The 15051-nt window shown below is 39.5% G+C and overlaps 1 protein-coding gene across 6 annotated transcripts in view; it reads right to left on the bottom strand.

The window, feature by feature from the left end:
* Positions 1–1510: 1510 nt before the first annotated feature.
* Positions 1511–15051, bottom strand: part of pde10a (phosphodiesterase 10A) — a 52566-nt gene continuing 39025 nt past the window's right edge. For 3 of the 6 annotated variants that reach the window (XM_089012221.1, XM_089012223.1, XM_089012225.1), the window contains 20 exons: positions 14877–14905; positions 13940–14063; positions 12890–12939; positions 12645–12785; positions 12206–12361; positions 11935–11985; positions 11351–11409; positions 10731–10782; positions 10272–10414; positions 9824–9916; positions 9533–9719; positions 8302–8444; positions 7703–7786; positions 7472–7622; positions 7230–7385; positions 6418–6590; positions 5047–5158; positions 4861–4941; positions 4094–4182; positions 1511–3108 (listed from right to left, as the gene is read on the bottom strand). In XM_089012221.1, the coding sequence (XP_088868347.1) occupies positions 3009–3108; positions 4094–4182; positions 4861–4941; positions 5047–5158; positions 6418–6590; positions 7230–7385; positions 7472–7622; positions 7703–7786; positions 8302–8444; positions 9533–9719; positions 9824–9916; positions 10272–10414; positions 10731–10782; positions 11351–11409; positions 11935–11985; positions 12206–12361; positions 12645–12785; positions 12890–12939; positions 13940–14063; positions 14877–14905 (2174 nt within the window). In that variant the 3' untranslated portion in view covers positions 1511–3008. The remainder of the gene's footprint in view (positions 3109–4093; positions 4183–4860; positions 4942–5046; positions 5159–6417; positions 6591–7229; positions 7386–7471; positions 7623–7702; positions 7787–8301; positions 8445–9532; positions 9720–9823; positions 9917–10271; positions 10415–10730; positions 10783–11350; positions 11410–11934; positions 11986–12205; positions 12362–12644; positions 12786–12889; positions 12940–13939; positions 14064–14876; positions 14906–15051) is intronic. The other 3 variants (XM_089012222.1, XM_089012224.1, XM_089012226.1) reach the window with 1 other exon arrangement.

Raw genomic sequence — 15051 nt, 5'->3', positions numbered from 1 at the left:
AAAACTACAATGATAGTCATTATTTTTTACTTCAAATTTCAAAACTAGTTATTCATTCATTTGTTGTGCACTCTATATGTAATATCTTCTTTTCCCTTCAAGGGGTCGCCACAGCTAATCAGTGTCCTCCATCTTCAGAGGTTTGATTCGCATGTTTGTTTTGCATTCTATATGTAATATGTGAGGGGATTAAACATTGTAATGGCTTCCCCAAATTCCCCCCGAGAGGAAACCATAACTACAATGTGGCCCGCAAAAACAAAACGTAACCAGGAGCTGATCTCATAATAAAGTATAATACAGTATCATGTACAGTAATATCATTTTACAATTTGTACACTTTTAGGTGTGTGTAATGTCATCTTTTGTACAAGCACCAAAGGAGTTGTAGTCCACTTTTGACCCTGCTCTCTGACACACCAGGGCTGCTGTTTGTGCCACTTAGCCCGGACTTTTGCAACAGAATAAATAAAAAAATAATCATCCGATGGGTACAGAGGAAATGGAACATGCTTGATTCCCCTTAGGATGCATCCAAATACCCTTACACACACCATCAAAGTCAGTGAACACCACCAGGCGAGCTCAGTTACAGCAGCACTGCTCTGACACATTCTTCAATTTTGACAATGACACACATGCACAGCATTTAACGAGTATCACAATGTATATGTGAATATGTTTAAGGCAGAGAATATCTACTTTTTAAATTACATTAATTTACATTAGAAAAACAATGACATTAATTTTATGTACGCCATATACTTATATTATTGAACGGGAAATTAAAATGTTCATTTGACACCTATGCAACAATGAACAAAGATGCAGTGCATGATAATCACATACATATGTCCATAAACGTCAACCCTAAATTAGTTTTGTCGTGAAATATCTGAAATGGAGAAATGTTAATTATGACTCATGGGAAAAAAACCAACACAGTGTGATATTTTTCAGATATTTAATAAAAGTCATTTTGGCTACTGCTCATTACATCATAACAACTTCCTCAATTATTGTGGGTAACAGTAACATTTATGGACCATTTTGTTTGTCAGCAACAAAAAAGGCCAACATTATTTTTCTTTGTATAAAAAATATAAGTTAATTTAAATTTCATTCTAATTAAGAAAATAACAGGTATAATAGCAATAATATTAATAATCATCATCATCGAGAATAATGATAAAGATATGCTAAACATAGTGCAGATAATGATATAACTGGTGCTGAAAAGTAGAAGGAACAGTGCAGTGTTGTGGACTTCACCGTGTTCTCAACCATGTAGGGTGAATATAAATAGTAAATAGACTTTTGCACAAGTACACACAGATACACGCGCGCACACACACATACAGAAAGTGCATGAACTGCCATTCAGTTTAGCACCATTGGAGCAAATATCGATTCTAGAATGCACACAGTACACACATATTACTGTACTTTATATGTAAATTACATCTCACTTTAGTCTAAGTGCATGCTAATTGTTGCTCTTGATTGGAACTTACTGGAAGCAATTTTAAACAGTTTGACAAAACACACCGATCTACATCCCACATTCAGGGGATCAACAGAACATACATTGGACACAAACGTCTACACATCCCTGTCGAAATGCCAGGGTGTACACACTTGTGCAACCAGACGATTTTAGTTGTTTACTTTTAATTTCGCACTACAATTTTATTAGATTTTTTTTCTTCCCAGCCCATTTGAATCGTATAATTTGGAGGTCACATTAACAGTGGAAAGTTTTGACATCAGGTCTTTTACACCTGGGATTTAAAGAGTGACATACAGACTTTTTAACATACGCACTGTAAATGAACCAAGTGTACATTCACACAGTTGGGGCCACCTTAGCATCCATGAATCAAATTATTAGAAGGACCATGTCCACTGGAATGACCATTCAGAACAGACCAAGAAAATGTAATCAGGAAGATCTTGGAAAATCACTTGCAGGAGAACGAGCGGATGCTGAAACTTTAAACACACCTGCAAAAAGTCAAGCAACAATCTTTGCGGAACAGTCCCAGAGTTACATGCAGCTTATCAGATTTGACACTGACGACACGGAGTAGTGCTCAAGTCTCATTCCCACCAATCAGGGAAACCCCACATAAAATGTTTACAAGCTGTCTTAAACATATGTAACTGCTTGCCGAAGGTTTCAAGTGCTAGTGATGGCCTGGGGGCAGTGCTGTGACGGGACATCTTCTTGTGGTCACAGTTGAACCTTTTTTTCGCGCAAACTATATCGGGCGGGATTTCTGCCATCTTTGTGTGGTAACAGGTTGTGTGTCTTCATTCAAGTACTACAAAGAATTTTTGCTCAAAAGTTAAGAAAGAAAAACATTCTGACGTCCCCACCCCCTCCGCATCTATAAGGTGGCCTTATTACACCATGCATGTTCAATGTACTACACATTCCTTCTGTCTCTGAATACCTTGCTGAAGTAGTAGTGACTCATTTACTGCAGAAGGCAAACAGTACCATTTGATAAAGGATATGAACCTAAACGACAAGGTTTCACATCACCTTCTTGTGAAAGGTTCAGTGTAAGGCCTCTCAAATACAAGACCGCAAAGAATCACCTCAGATAATAATCATAATATTAATAATAATAGGAACAACAATAATAAAAAACAATAATACAGATAAACAAAATAAACAAAGCCAAATGAACAACCAAAATGGAACAAAACCATTTTCAAAAAAAAAATCCCAAACGGAGCAGATGTTGGGTGATGGGTTTCAGTTCCTCCCGTTCGCTGTCAGTCTCTGGGATCAGTAAAACCATCAGCATTGACACCTCTGTCACCCATTGAGGTAACTTTTGTGTGTATGTGTGCGTGTGTGTGTGTTTGATAATTTTTTTTTTGTTAAGTCAAGGCGCATTTTTGCTGATCCAGCTCTTGCTCCTCTCTACTCTTAAAAAAAAAAGCTTCATAAGTGCGGCAAAGTTCAGGTTGAACCCAAGAAGTCAACCCTTTGGTAGTCAGTTGTCCACCTTGACAGGTCCTGAATCAGAAGGCCGGCTAGGAACCACATCCTCCACCTCACCGTGCGCTATCTTCTCCCATTGGCTCAAGTTCTCCCTGCAACACACCGCACGGCTGCTTTAGAATCATACTCAAGACATTAGGACATTAGGGATATATATATATATATATATATATATATATATATATATATATATATATATATATATATATATATATATATATATATATATATATATATATATATATATATATATAGGGCCAGAGCTACCAGCAACATTTTAGTTTGCTGACGAAGCTTTTCGAATGAGGAGCGAAACGTCCGACACCTTCAAAGAAGTACAGATGAGGGCTGAAGAAACCTTTTCACCGATGGAAGACAGACGTACCCTGTAACCTGATAACCTGATAGCATGATAACATTTTCCACTTTTCCGCTATTTCCTCATTCTGTTCCAAGCTGACTTTGGTATCCCACCAAGTGGTTAGCAGCCAATCACAGGGTGCATATAGTCAAACAACCATTCACAGCCACATCTGCATCAAAATCCTTTTAACTCATTCACTGCCATTCACAAATGTATTCAGGAATTGAAAATATGATGTAGAGCGCCATTCCCGAATTTGTTTGGGCTTTGTTTTTTTCTTGTTTGGGTGTCGATAAAGCACTGGCCACAGCCTCTGGCAATGTTTTTTCCCTTCCACAAGGGGCCAGCATTTTCTTTTTTTCTATGTTAACACTTTGTTCCAGCTTCAGCTGTTGTTAAAGCGCCATATAAGCCAATGTGTATGTATTACATTGTATTTTGGACAACTGCCCTCATTTCAAGCTCATATAACTCCAGTCCCATAAAATTTACCTTAACTTTTTTCCTGATGAAAGAAGAGGGTCTAACGTTTCTTACGCTGCATTGAATGTTGATGTAGTCCTAAAATTCATTATTCAGTGGGTCCTGCAATTTGAGTGAAAATGACAACAACCCTGGCACTGGAGTGGACACATACTGTATTTGCACAGCGTCTGGCAGTGAATGAGTTAAAAGGCTGTGAGTATTGAATACGTTTATGACAAGATCCTTACTTGCACGCTTTTAGAAGTGGACTGGATGGAGGAAAAAGGTCTGCTAGTGTCGTATAACATGGAATTGCTACAGCGTTGTAGAATCCCACCTAAAAATGGAGAATTGTTACAAATTATTACAGAGATTGAAAATATACTGGACTTTGAGGCAGCTGTGAAAAATGTCACTTGTCCAAATGGCACTTTCAAGCTTAATGAAAAAAAAAACTTATTACAAATGTATCAACAAATAAAAGTTATATTCTACCCATATTGCTGTATAATCTCATCGGTCCACCAGAGTTATTATTTATTATTTCTTCTGGTGGTTTCTTGATTTCAACAAATTTGTAACTGCTGTATCAAAGAAACACAGAGTGATGACCACAAATGGGACATTGTGTAAATGTCGTGTAAATGCATTCTAATACAAAAGTGGATGAAAGTTGTGCTAAATCGTTTAGCGTAATGAAACAAGATCTACAGTTTTGAGCCCAGTAGAATAAAAATAAATAAATCTGGATGTTAGGAGATTTTTGGTAGGGGGAGATGTGGATATCTCAAGTGCTCTTATAAACATTGCAAATGTATAAGATTTGAAATAAAACCATGAAGCGTGTTCTGCGAATGAACAGTATAAAAATACTGCATAGGCATTGATTGCTGGTGGGGTACAATTACCCCTCGGGATGCAATGGAATCTTCAATATCCATTCAAAAGACATAATTTTATGGTACAAACTATAAAACGATGGAATCTGTACAGTGAGTGAAACTTGTGGTCTTACTTGGCCTTGAGGGACTTCATCTTTCTTGTCTCGATCCATCATCGAGATAGGCTGCATCCCGATCTTCTTCATCTCATCTCCCTGTGGCAAAGCATAAACAAAGTAGAGATGGCATACGTTTCGAAAATAACAAAATGAGACTCTTGCGACCAAAGCACATGATTCTATACTTGACTGATGTTGTACCTCGGCCCAGAATTCAGCATAGATGTCATTGGCTGTGAGTCGTGTGATCTGCCACTGCTTAGTTACAGAACACAGGTCACATGCTGTCATCATCAGACCAATCACACGGTCCCTGGAGGAGAGCATAGCTACGTTATCGCCTTAAGTGTTAATATACTGTTCACTAGTGTTCAGGGACAACTGCAGGATTTTTTCTCTCTCCTGGGGCTAAATCGGGGATGAACTAGCTGCTCCGTAGAGGGTATGAGAAAATAACGATTTCTCAACGTCAAATAAAATGTTCATGCTTAACTGGGCTTACACAGATTTCTGACGGGTCTATAGCCTCTGCTAGCCCCAGCTTAGTGCAATTCTTGCTCACGTTTCTGTGTGTAACTTAACTCACCATAACTGCATTATACTAAAAGAAAAACATTAAAAGCCAGCAATGTAGGTTAACTCATTCGATGCCATTCCTTAATTTATTCGGGAATTGAAAAGTGTGACGTCGCGCGACATTCCTGAATCTGTTCGGGTTTAGTTTTTTTTTGTGGGGGTGCCGCTGGGCAGACCTCTGCCAATGTTCACCTGTGATAGCTTCCAGCTTCACCTGTTACTATATAAATCTATGTATTGCATTGTATTTTGTACAGCCGCCCACATTTCAAGCTCAAATATCTCCAGACCCATATCATTTAGGAATTAACTATTTTTTTTCAGAAGAAAGAAGAGAGTCTAAAGTTTCTAACACTATTTTGAATGTCTATGTAGTCGTAAAACTCAATATTCTGTGGGTCCTGCAATTTGAGTGAAAATGACAAAAACCCTGCCACTGCAGTGGACACATTTTTGCACATCGTCTGGCAGTGAATGAGTTAATACACTTCCTATATCAAAATGAAAACACATTAGGAAAATTGCTAAATGGCCATTTTTTCTTTGTTGAAAGGATTCACACAATATTAAGTATTAAAAAGTTACAATTTAACTTCATGAAAGAGTGTAAAAGAATGTTATAAATTGACAAGTATGAGAAATGCCATCTTTACTTAACCTTAGAGGCCTATGTTGGGGATGTGGGAGCAAAATGAATTCCCAAAGAACACCCACGCGAGCGTGAGCACAACACACAAAAGATGTTCAGATGTCAGTTCAAACAGAGATCTTGTGACTGTGAGCCAGATGTGAGAAGCAATATTTTTCACCATGCTGTTTGTATGTTAATATATTCCGGTGATTTCCATGAAACAAGTAAACTACAAAATTATGGTCAGTCAGTCATTCATTGGATAGACAAAGCACAGCATTTAAAAAGATGTGTGAGCATTCTTGTGACAGTGGTTAAAATTACAAAACATTACAACTCCAAAGCAACCGTGGGTTTTGTCTCACCTGTGTGAGTGGTTATCGAAGTCCAGATCACCAGCGGTGAGATGCTCTGACAGCTGCTGGTGGTTATTGAAGTAAAGGGCCAGGTCGGTGGCAATGATGGCCTTTCGGATGATCTCTAGCACCTGCTCATACTCACTGGAATTCAGGTTGGAGAAGATATTGTGCCCTTCCAGCTATGAGAAACAAAGAGATCAATAAAAAAGCAAAGGCTCCACTTATGAGGCGTTCAGTCCAGCTAGACTACAAGAGATTAACAATATTTTCAACCATTGCGGATCTGTTGACCAATTGTCCAAGTGCTTTGCAAAAACAAAAGTGACTTTGAGTCTGTTTGTTTTTGCTGCGTTTCAATTGTATGTGGTGATAGAATCGTTTTTGGGTGACGCTGCATTGAAGGGTTAAGCAAAATCAGCTATGAAGTAAATCCGCTTTGATTTTTTTTTTGCATGCACCTTCATATGTCAAGAGTCCATCATAGACACTTGTAGTGAGAATCTCGTCACTTTATTAATATGAAAATGTATTTCAGGCTCAAGAAATTAACCAGGATCACTGCAAATTTATATTATTTTATCAATACAGCCTGCGGCCTGGCGGTTGAGGATCACTGTTCTATGTGTACCGACAATGATTATGATTTTCGGTCAAAATCTAATCGGCAATTGCAACTGTACTGCACTGTATGACGGACAGCACCACTTATAAGGTCGGATTTCCAGAAATGCCCACACCGCGACCCCTGAACTGTGACACTGAAACTGTCTAAATTCCGACTGGAGACATAAAGTTGGGATTGCATAGCGGAGCTCTACCTGCAAAATGGAGACAGTCTGAGAGAAGTGATGCTGCTCCATTGTGGAGGTGGAGTAGAGAGCAGCCAGAGGGTGGTCAAACTTCTGCAGATAAGTGTTGCTGTACCCTCGATGGTCCAGATCATGACACAGACAGGCTATCAAGAGTCCCTTCTTCTATAAAAGAGAAAATAAAATTGCAGCCACATCATGTTATTTCATTTAGGATTGTTTCGATTAAAAGGTGACCCAATAATGCAAACCTCTAGTTCTGTGAAGGTCCCGGGGGTCTTCTGTAGGATGGCATACATACAGTGGGCTACGGTCACGGCATGCTTCCAGTTGTGGTAGGGCACGCGCCGGTAGTTCTTGCGTACAGACATGGTGAATCGACAAAGCTTCTCCAGCTCAAAGCTACACCAAGCGAAAAAAATGGATGAACAAATGGATTATAATCAGATACTAACACCTTAAAAACTCTGCGCTACCCTTACCTGGTCTTTCCACAGGAGTTGTGAACCATGTAGATGAAAACTGCAGGCCAGATCTCCTCATAGGGACTGATGTCAAAGTGAAACCTGGACGGGGAAGAGGAGTGAATTTTAATGGCCGGTCCCGTTTGCTCTATTGTAGCCTTTTCGCCAAGAAATGTTCAAAAGACAAACGAAACAGCATCTCTGTAATTGCGTTGGTTGTGACATACTCAAGTATTTCAGGCCCCTAAATGGTCTTCAAGCACTGAAACAATACATCAAATTTGTGTTTTGGAGATGTGGGAGATCAGGGGTTTTCCATGCTGACCAAATTGAGATTACCGGTTCCTCCCGTGTCTTGGCTATGTAGTAAACGGATACACCAATCATTATTAGCAGTGTTTGTTTTTGGAAAACCTTTCAGGGTTTTAACTATGATTTTGTCCAATGCATTTTCACGATGAATAAATATTTTGTTTGTTTGTTACCCAAAGTGCTTTGATTAAAAAAAATCCCAACAAGTGTAATGTGAAAAATCAGGGTAAGAAAGATGCTGTATATGACTAATACATGTGTGCAATTGTCATGCAGTGAAGCCCATAAAGTATTGCAAGACTCACATTTCGATCTCTTTATAAATGAGAGTGGGAAGGTTGAGCTGAGTGAGTGTTTTCCATTCTTCTGAGGTGCAGATGCTGTGGTAAGACAGTTTTTCCATTGTCACTCTGTAAATGCATTCAGAGTGGCGAATTCGATGGTACATCTAAACACAAGACACATACGGGAAAGTCACAGAAAAGGTTTTTATGAAACACATTCAGCAGGAGCAACATCACTCAACAAAATATAACCAATGATGAAAATGATGTCATCTGAAAAAGGCGGTTCCTGACAAATGAAATTTACAGTACTGGCAAAAACGGATTGTGACACACTTCTATTAATCAGTGTTTGGGCTGAACCCTTTTCTTTTTCCAAAATCATAGATTTTGGAAAGTGAATAATTTTTCCAAAATCATTCACTGCCAGACATGGAAAAATGTGTCCACTCCAATGCCAGGGTTTTTGTCACTTGAATTCCAGGAACGACAGAATATTGAGTTTTAGGACTACAAACATTCAATACAGCATTAGAAACCTACGACTCTCTTCTTTCATCAGAAAAATCCCTAAATTATATGGGTATTGAGTTATATGAGCTAGAAATGAGGGCGGCTGTCAAAAAGAAAATACAATGCAATCCATACATATTGGTTTATATAGCGCTTTAACAACAGCTGAAGCTGGAACAAAGTGCTAACATGGAAAATAGGGAAATGCTGCCCCATTGTGGAAAAGAAAAAAATGCCAGATGCCATGGCCAGCACTTTATCGACACCCAGGCATGAAAACAACAAAACAAACCCAAACAAAGAATGGCGTCATATTTTCAATTCTTGAATAAATTCGTGAATGGCAGTGAATGAGTTAATGTGAGGACAGTTTGACTGTTCCAGTATGGTACCTAAAGAGTATGGTATACCTAAAGGCAGTCAAACACCTTTGATAAAGTTTGAGACCATGTGGCCGATTGAGCAAATGCTTCTACAAACTCCAGAAGGCTTCCCAGAAAAATGTTCCAGCTGACTCCATTTTATCATCCCGCTGGTATAACGAAACAGGTGTAGCGACGCTTTTGTCCATACAGTCTCAACCAAAGAGCATCCAAACTCACTCATTCAAATCAGTCTAATACAAATAAACACTCCCATATGGGAGTCATATTTCCTCATCATGACTGTTTTCTGTGAAAGAAAGTTTTATAGATAACGCGCAGTTGTTGTTAATGAGCGTGTTTGTTCAATGACTCACATTTGCACAGTGTAAGGCCAGGGCACAGAAGACAGCAAACATCTTGAAGTTGTTCTCATCTGTTTTAGTGAAGGCACTACCGCTTAACTTATTCACCATCTGCACCACTCCAATAACAGTCCCCCTGCTCACGATGGGCATGCACAGGATGTTCCGCGTGGTGTAACCTGTTTTGAGGTCTACCTCTCTGTCAAATAAGAGCCAGTCGGATCACAAAGTCAGTTTAGTATGGGAAGAAGAAGCAGAGTTGTCAATGCAAATGAAGTCGGGCCAAGTGCTTAAGGTGCGTACCGGTTAAACCGTGGGTCTGCATAGGCATCTGGGATATTTAAGACTTCCCCTGTCCGAGCCACTTGACCAGCAATTCCTTTCTCTATAGAAAACCTGCATGGACGTATGATAGGGGAGCAACCCGTGCACATAACGATTCATTATGTAATTGATAATACAAGGCAAAATATCGGCAAATACAGTAAAGTTTCGTTATATCGATATTCAAGGGAGTCCGAAAAAATATCGATATAACCGGGACTATCGATATATCCGACCCTGTTTGCATGTAATTTTCTCCGTGCGTGCATAGAAATAGTATCGATATAACCGGGACTATCGATATATCCGATATCGATATAACGAGACTTTACTGTATTCACAATTTACAAATTCCTCATCAAAACGTAAACGTGATAGACAACCTCAACTTTGTCGCAGCAGGTGGCAGAAAGTTGAGTTTACACACCTAATTTCTTTGGTTTTCCTAAAGACTGGCTTGCCTTCTCTCTCCTCACCAATATCGAACAGGTCAGAATACAGTTCTTTGTTGTTTTGATCTACCTGGAAGAGTGCACACCTGTCGGCATTCACCAGGTTTTTTGCATATATCTGCAAAGAAAGCAAAGCTAGCCATTAGACCAAATAACATGACACGATGACGGATATTGCTGCCGTCAGATGGAATCTTTGCATTTTCCAAAATCATTTCTTTTCAGGAGAATCCCACTGTTTTTTCAACCATTAGGAATATTTCGGCATCAAAGCCATCTTCAGCAGTTTCGGTTGGCCAATAATTTGTAATAAATAAATAATAATAATAACAACATACATGCATGCACGGATGTGGACTGACTGATAATTAAATATTTGTGGAAAATATAAAATAAAAATACTAAATTGTGAAGGGAAGAAAAATCCCACTTACCATAATGTGTTCAAGTAGAGAATCTATTGCCACAATATTATCAAAGTATGTTCTGTGAAAAAAGAAGAACAAATACGTACATTGGAATGTATGTCAACATATTGAAGACATAAACGTGAACTTTTTTTTCCTGGAGAAAAAGCAGTTTTAAATTTTGCTAATCTTCTTTTCCTTTTGGCTTTTCCCTTCAGGGGTTGCCACAGCAAATCGGTGTCCTCCATCTTGAGAGGTTTGATTCACGTTTGTTTTGGGTAAGCTTTTACGTCAGATGCCCTTACTGACACAACCCTCTGTATTTATCCGAGCTTGGAACTGGCGAAATAAGACACTGGCTTGTGTCCCCTTGTGGCTACATAACAAGTAACTCCATGAACTTAATAAAGATGAAGATATTCTGACTCCAAATCGTAGCCTGAGCCCAATTGCTAATCGCGAACTCCAAACTTAAGCACTTACAATTTTGTCTTGTTAGTTAGTCTTATGAATGTTTTTTTAATCGAGAGATTTTAAAATGTATATCCTGTCCTCCTGTGACCGTGCTACAAATAGTCTCTTGGCTATTTGTAGAAGCTAGAAGCTAAATTATTGGATATTGCTGTCAAAACAGAAGTGACTCTTACTTTGACACATCTAGTAGGAAGTCATTGAGCTCAGTTTGTTTGGCGAGACCTCGGCACACCTACAAGAAGAAGAAGAAGTAGGTCAGGTCAGACGTGAGCTCACGCTTTTCCCATCATACATTTGCAGCATCCTGCTTGTACTCCAAACAGGCCAACATGTCTGTCTAGCGACAGTGTTTTCCAGCAAGAAACCAGCCCAGGAGTGCCGTTCCTTGGCTGCAGTCCTATGCAGCTCACAAAGGTTCAAAGGACCACTGTGGCAAGTCCTGCAGTGGGACACTACTTCTCTTAGGTGTTATGCTATGACTTCACATAAAAACAGCGCAGAGGTTATAATGACATCCCTGGAGACCTGTTTGTTGAATCTACAGCTTAGCTGATTGGACAGGGCCCAGTCGCAACCCCTTTGAGTACACAGTGGATTTCTCTATTAAAAACAGCAGGCAAGAACCAGAACAAACAATGCCGCTAACATCATTACAACTGGCAATGTCAGCATTCACCTTAATCCCAAACAACTCAAGTACATTGTAGTGTACAGCATATGCAACAGTGTGCACAGGTCCCTGTGGACATTTGCTCACCTGTACTTGATGAATGGCAACAGACGCCCAGGCTAAGTTTGCTGTTGCAACCTGGAAAAAAAGTCAAACATTTTTACACATGCACACGCACGCACACAATCTTTAAGCGATCAAACTTAAAACCAAAAAGTAGATTCACTCATTCACTGCCAGTACTTAATAATGATAATATAATACATTTCATTTATAAGCGCCTTTCAAAACTCTCAAGGACACTTTACACACAATATTTTTTTCTGTGGGTAAGAAGCGGCAGCCAAATGCGCCTTACCTCTTGGTGGCTGAGGTTAAACGGCTCCTTTCCCCAGTGCCGACGCAGCTCCAGGATGGCGATGAGGTCCCCAATGGCAGTGAGGATGGGGAGGCACAAGACAGAATGAACACGGATCCCTGAGTCCTGCCCTGTGCCATCTGGGAAGCGCTCGTCCTGAACACACAGAACAATGAAGGTCATTTAACAGACTTCTTACCTCACTATGGCCCAGTGAGATACAGTATAATTAGGAAACTTTAAACTCATGATTTAACCACATGAAATTGTGTGCAAAAATATTTTGGTCATTTTTAATGCTTTGTAGAGAGTGTTAAGAGAAGGCTGGCTATGGGTACTGCTGGAAAAGGATCCAGATCTAATCATAATATTGTGCCTCTTTTTTTAAAGGCCTTTCATATTAAATCCTCTTAAAATATGGGTTGACAGACAACATTACCCCCATGATGTCTTCTACTAAAAGTGTTTTGCGAGTCTTTGCAACATGAGCTGCAATTGTCGTCCCGAATGCGATGGGGCCAGAGGTGACAAGGCTTGAGGGACCATCCTTGGTCCTTGTTGGGGTAAATAGACATAAACTCTGTTTGGAAGCATAAGAAAGAAAAGAAAACGTGTGAAGAAAATCTCAAAACCAAAAATTACACTTTCTGAGAAATTGCGTCAGATTAATAGCTTTGTACTTACATTGTTGCATTCTCCCAAAAAGTAAAGTGCAAATCCATCAGCTTTTGTTGCTGCAGGAACAGGAAGACACCAACGATCAGATAAAATAGTGGAAATAGAACAGGTCAGTGCATGGACGACTCAATCAGGGATAGTCAAGTGGATAGTGTCGTTCGAATAAATTTTCATACTCTATTGGAGTTATGACCCATCCATTCATCCATTTTAGAGAAAACTTTATTTGGGTCGCTGGTAAACTGAAGCCAATTGCAGCTGACCTCATGCAATAAGCGTTTTGATCCTCTCCTCTTTCATCTAAAACTGCTACATACAACGAAGAGGGTGCAGAAAGTTCTTAAGATTGAATGACTGTGTCTTTGTGTTGTCATATTATTTTGTTATTTTTGTTCTTTTGACACCGCGAGAGTGGCTGCCTTCCCATCAACTCTTTCTTTCCTTTACTTTTCCTTTCATAATTTTGCTGCTGTGAAATGTAAATTTCTCCACTGCAAGACAAATAAAGGCTAATCAACTCTAATCCAATCAAAGCAGTATACACTCAAGTCTGGTTGGCAGTAAATCGCAGGTAATGTTGGAATTAAAAAAAAAAGTGGTGTACGTACATGCTTTTGTGCAGCTGTTTATGTGGGCAATAGAATTAAAACAGGCTCATTATTTAACTTTATGTCTGTCTTGTATTTTCCGGTGTATAAGGCGTACCCCCAATGAATGAAAAACTTTTTCCAAATATATCTAAATAGACAAAGGTTTTCCTAATATAAGGCACACACCATTATAAGTATTTTGTTTTTCTATTTCTTTCTTTCCTTTCCTCTTCCTTTCATAACTTTGCTGCTGTGTTACTTCTGGGTAGAGTGAACGCTGGCAATACGTTAATAGCTGGCAATACGTTAATAGCTGCGCCATTTAAAGTTACTGCTAATCTATTTTTCTTGTGGGGAACCGTTGATTTCCCTTCAGTGGATGACACACTGTCTATTAGAGGATTGAAAACAATTGTGAAAGTTTTTTTTATGTAAACAGATAAATAACCTTCCCACCACCTTGTACCTGTTTTAATGATATTGCAGAGTTCATAGAGCAACAGCTTGTTGTCTCCTCCAGTGTCCAAGCGCTGCTCCATGTAGCTGTTGAGTTCATACACCACTCCCTGCATGTTCACATCTTGGTACTGCTGGACACAAACACAAGAATTTTTCTACCATCCACCTCAAGTGAACAGCAATGAATTTTTTTTGTTGTTGAATGAAGTAGGCTCCTCCCACAATTCACTAAAGGAGAACCTTGTTGTCACAACATTATGTGTCCCAGTCCCCTTAACCTGCTCCCTCGTTGCTGCAATTGGTTGAGGGATCACCTCGCCTGTATCCCGAGAGCAGCCCATCAAAGTTTCACAGCTCTGAAGAAAGAGCTCTGGAGCTTTGATGTTCACATTCATCTTAAACGTGTGCAAATGTAATAGGCAGACCTCTTGTTAGCACAGGGCCAATGACCTGTCATGTTTGCGCCTGCAGGGATGGTGAGGATGCGGGCGCAGGAGGGAGAGTAGCGGTCTAGAAAGCCTTCCCTCTAGGGATCCATTCGACCCTCCCACATCCTGTTTGCACAGACGTATGGATGACGCACAGAAAGGTTGAGGGACTCTCATTTTTTTTCTGCATATAAGGCATGTAAGTCCCTTTCATTGAGGTCATGCACCCCACTAAGTGGACTGAGATACTCATTCCAGTGGGAGGATGCGTCAGAATAAGGTGCAAGTTTGGTAGGGCAACACAGGGGGATTTTTTCCAACTGTCCAGTCGACACAGATGACAGCTATGTCTGTGCCAATAAATATATCAGTATGCCTTTTCACAGGTTACTGAATTGCAATCTAACAACAGATGGAGAATCCGGATTTTGAGTATGTACGCAATGCCTGCAAATTATGTCACACATAACACATGAAAATATACAGTACATCTGTTCACAATAAGGTAAAACATACCCTGCTGATTTCTTTCGATGATGTGTCATCTGTGAAGAGAAAATAAGTGCATTAGATATAATGGCAATCAGTACAAAACTAGACAACAAAGTTAGTATGTTGGATATAATTACCAGGCATTCAATCCAGTCACTTTTAGAGTGTTTGACTGCATCTTGCATTAGTGTTTAAGTTC

The sequence above is a fragment of the Hippocampus bargibanti genome, linkage group LG13 (genome assembly GCF_051943395.1).
Source record: "Hippocampus bargibanti isolate YZ-2025 linkage group LG13, ASM5194339v1, whole genome shotgun sequence".
Lineage (NCBI taxonomy): Eukaryota > Metazoa > Chordata > Actinopteri > Syngnathiformes > Syngnathidae > Hippocampus > Hippocampus bargibanti.
Note: the sequence above shows the minus strand (reverse complement) of the source record. Positions and strands in the feature narration are given on the sequence as shown.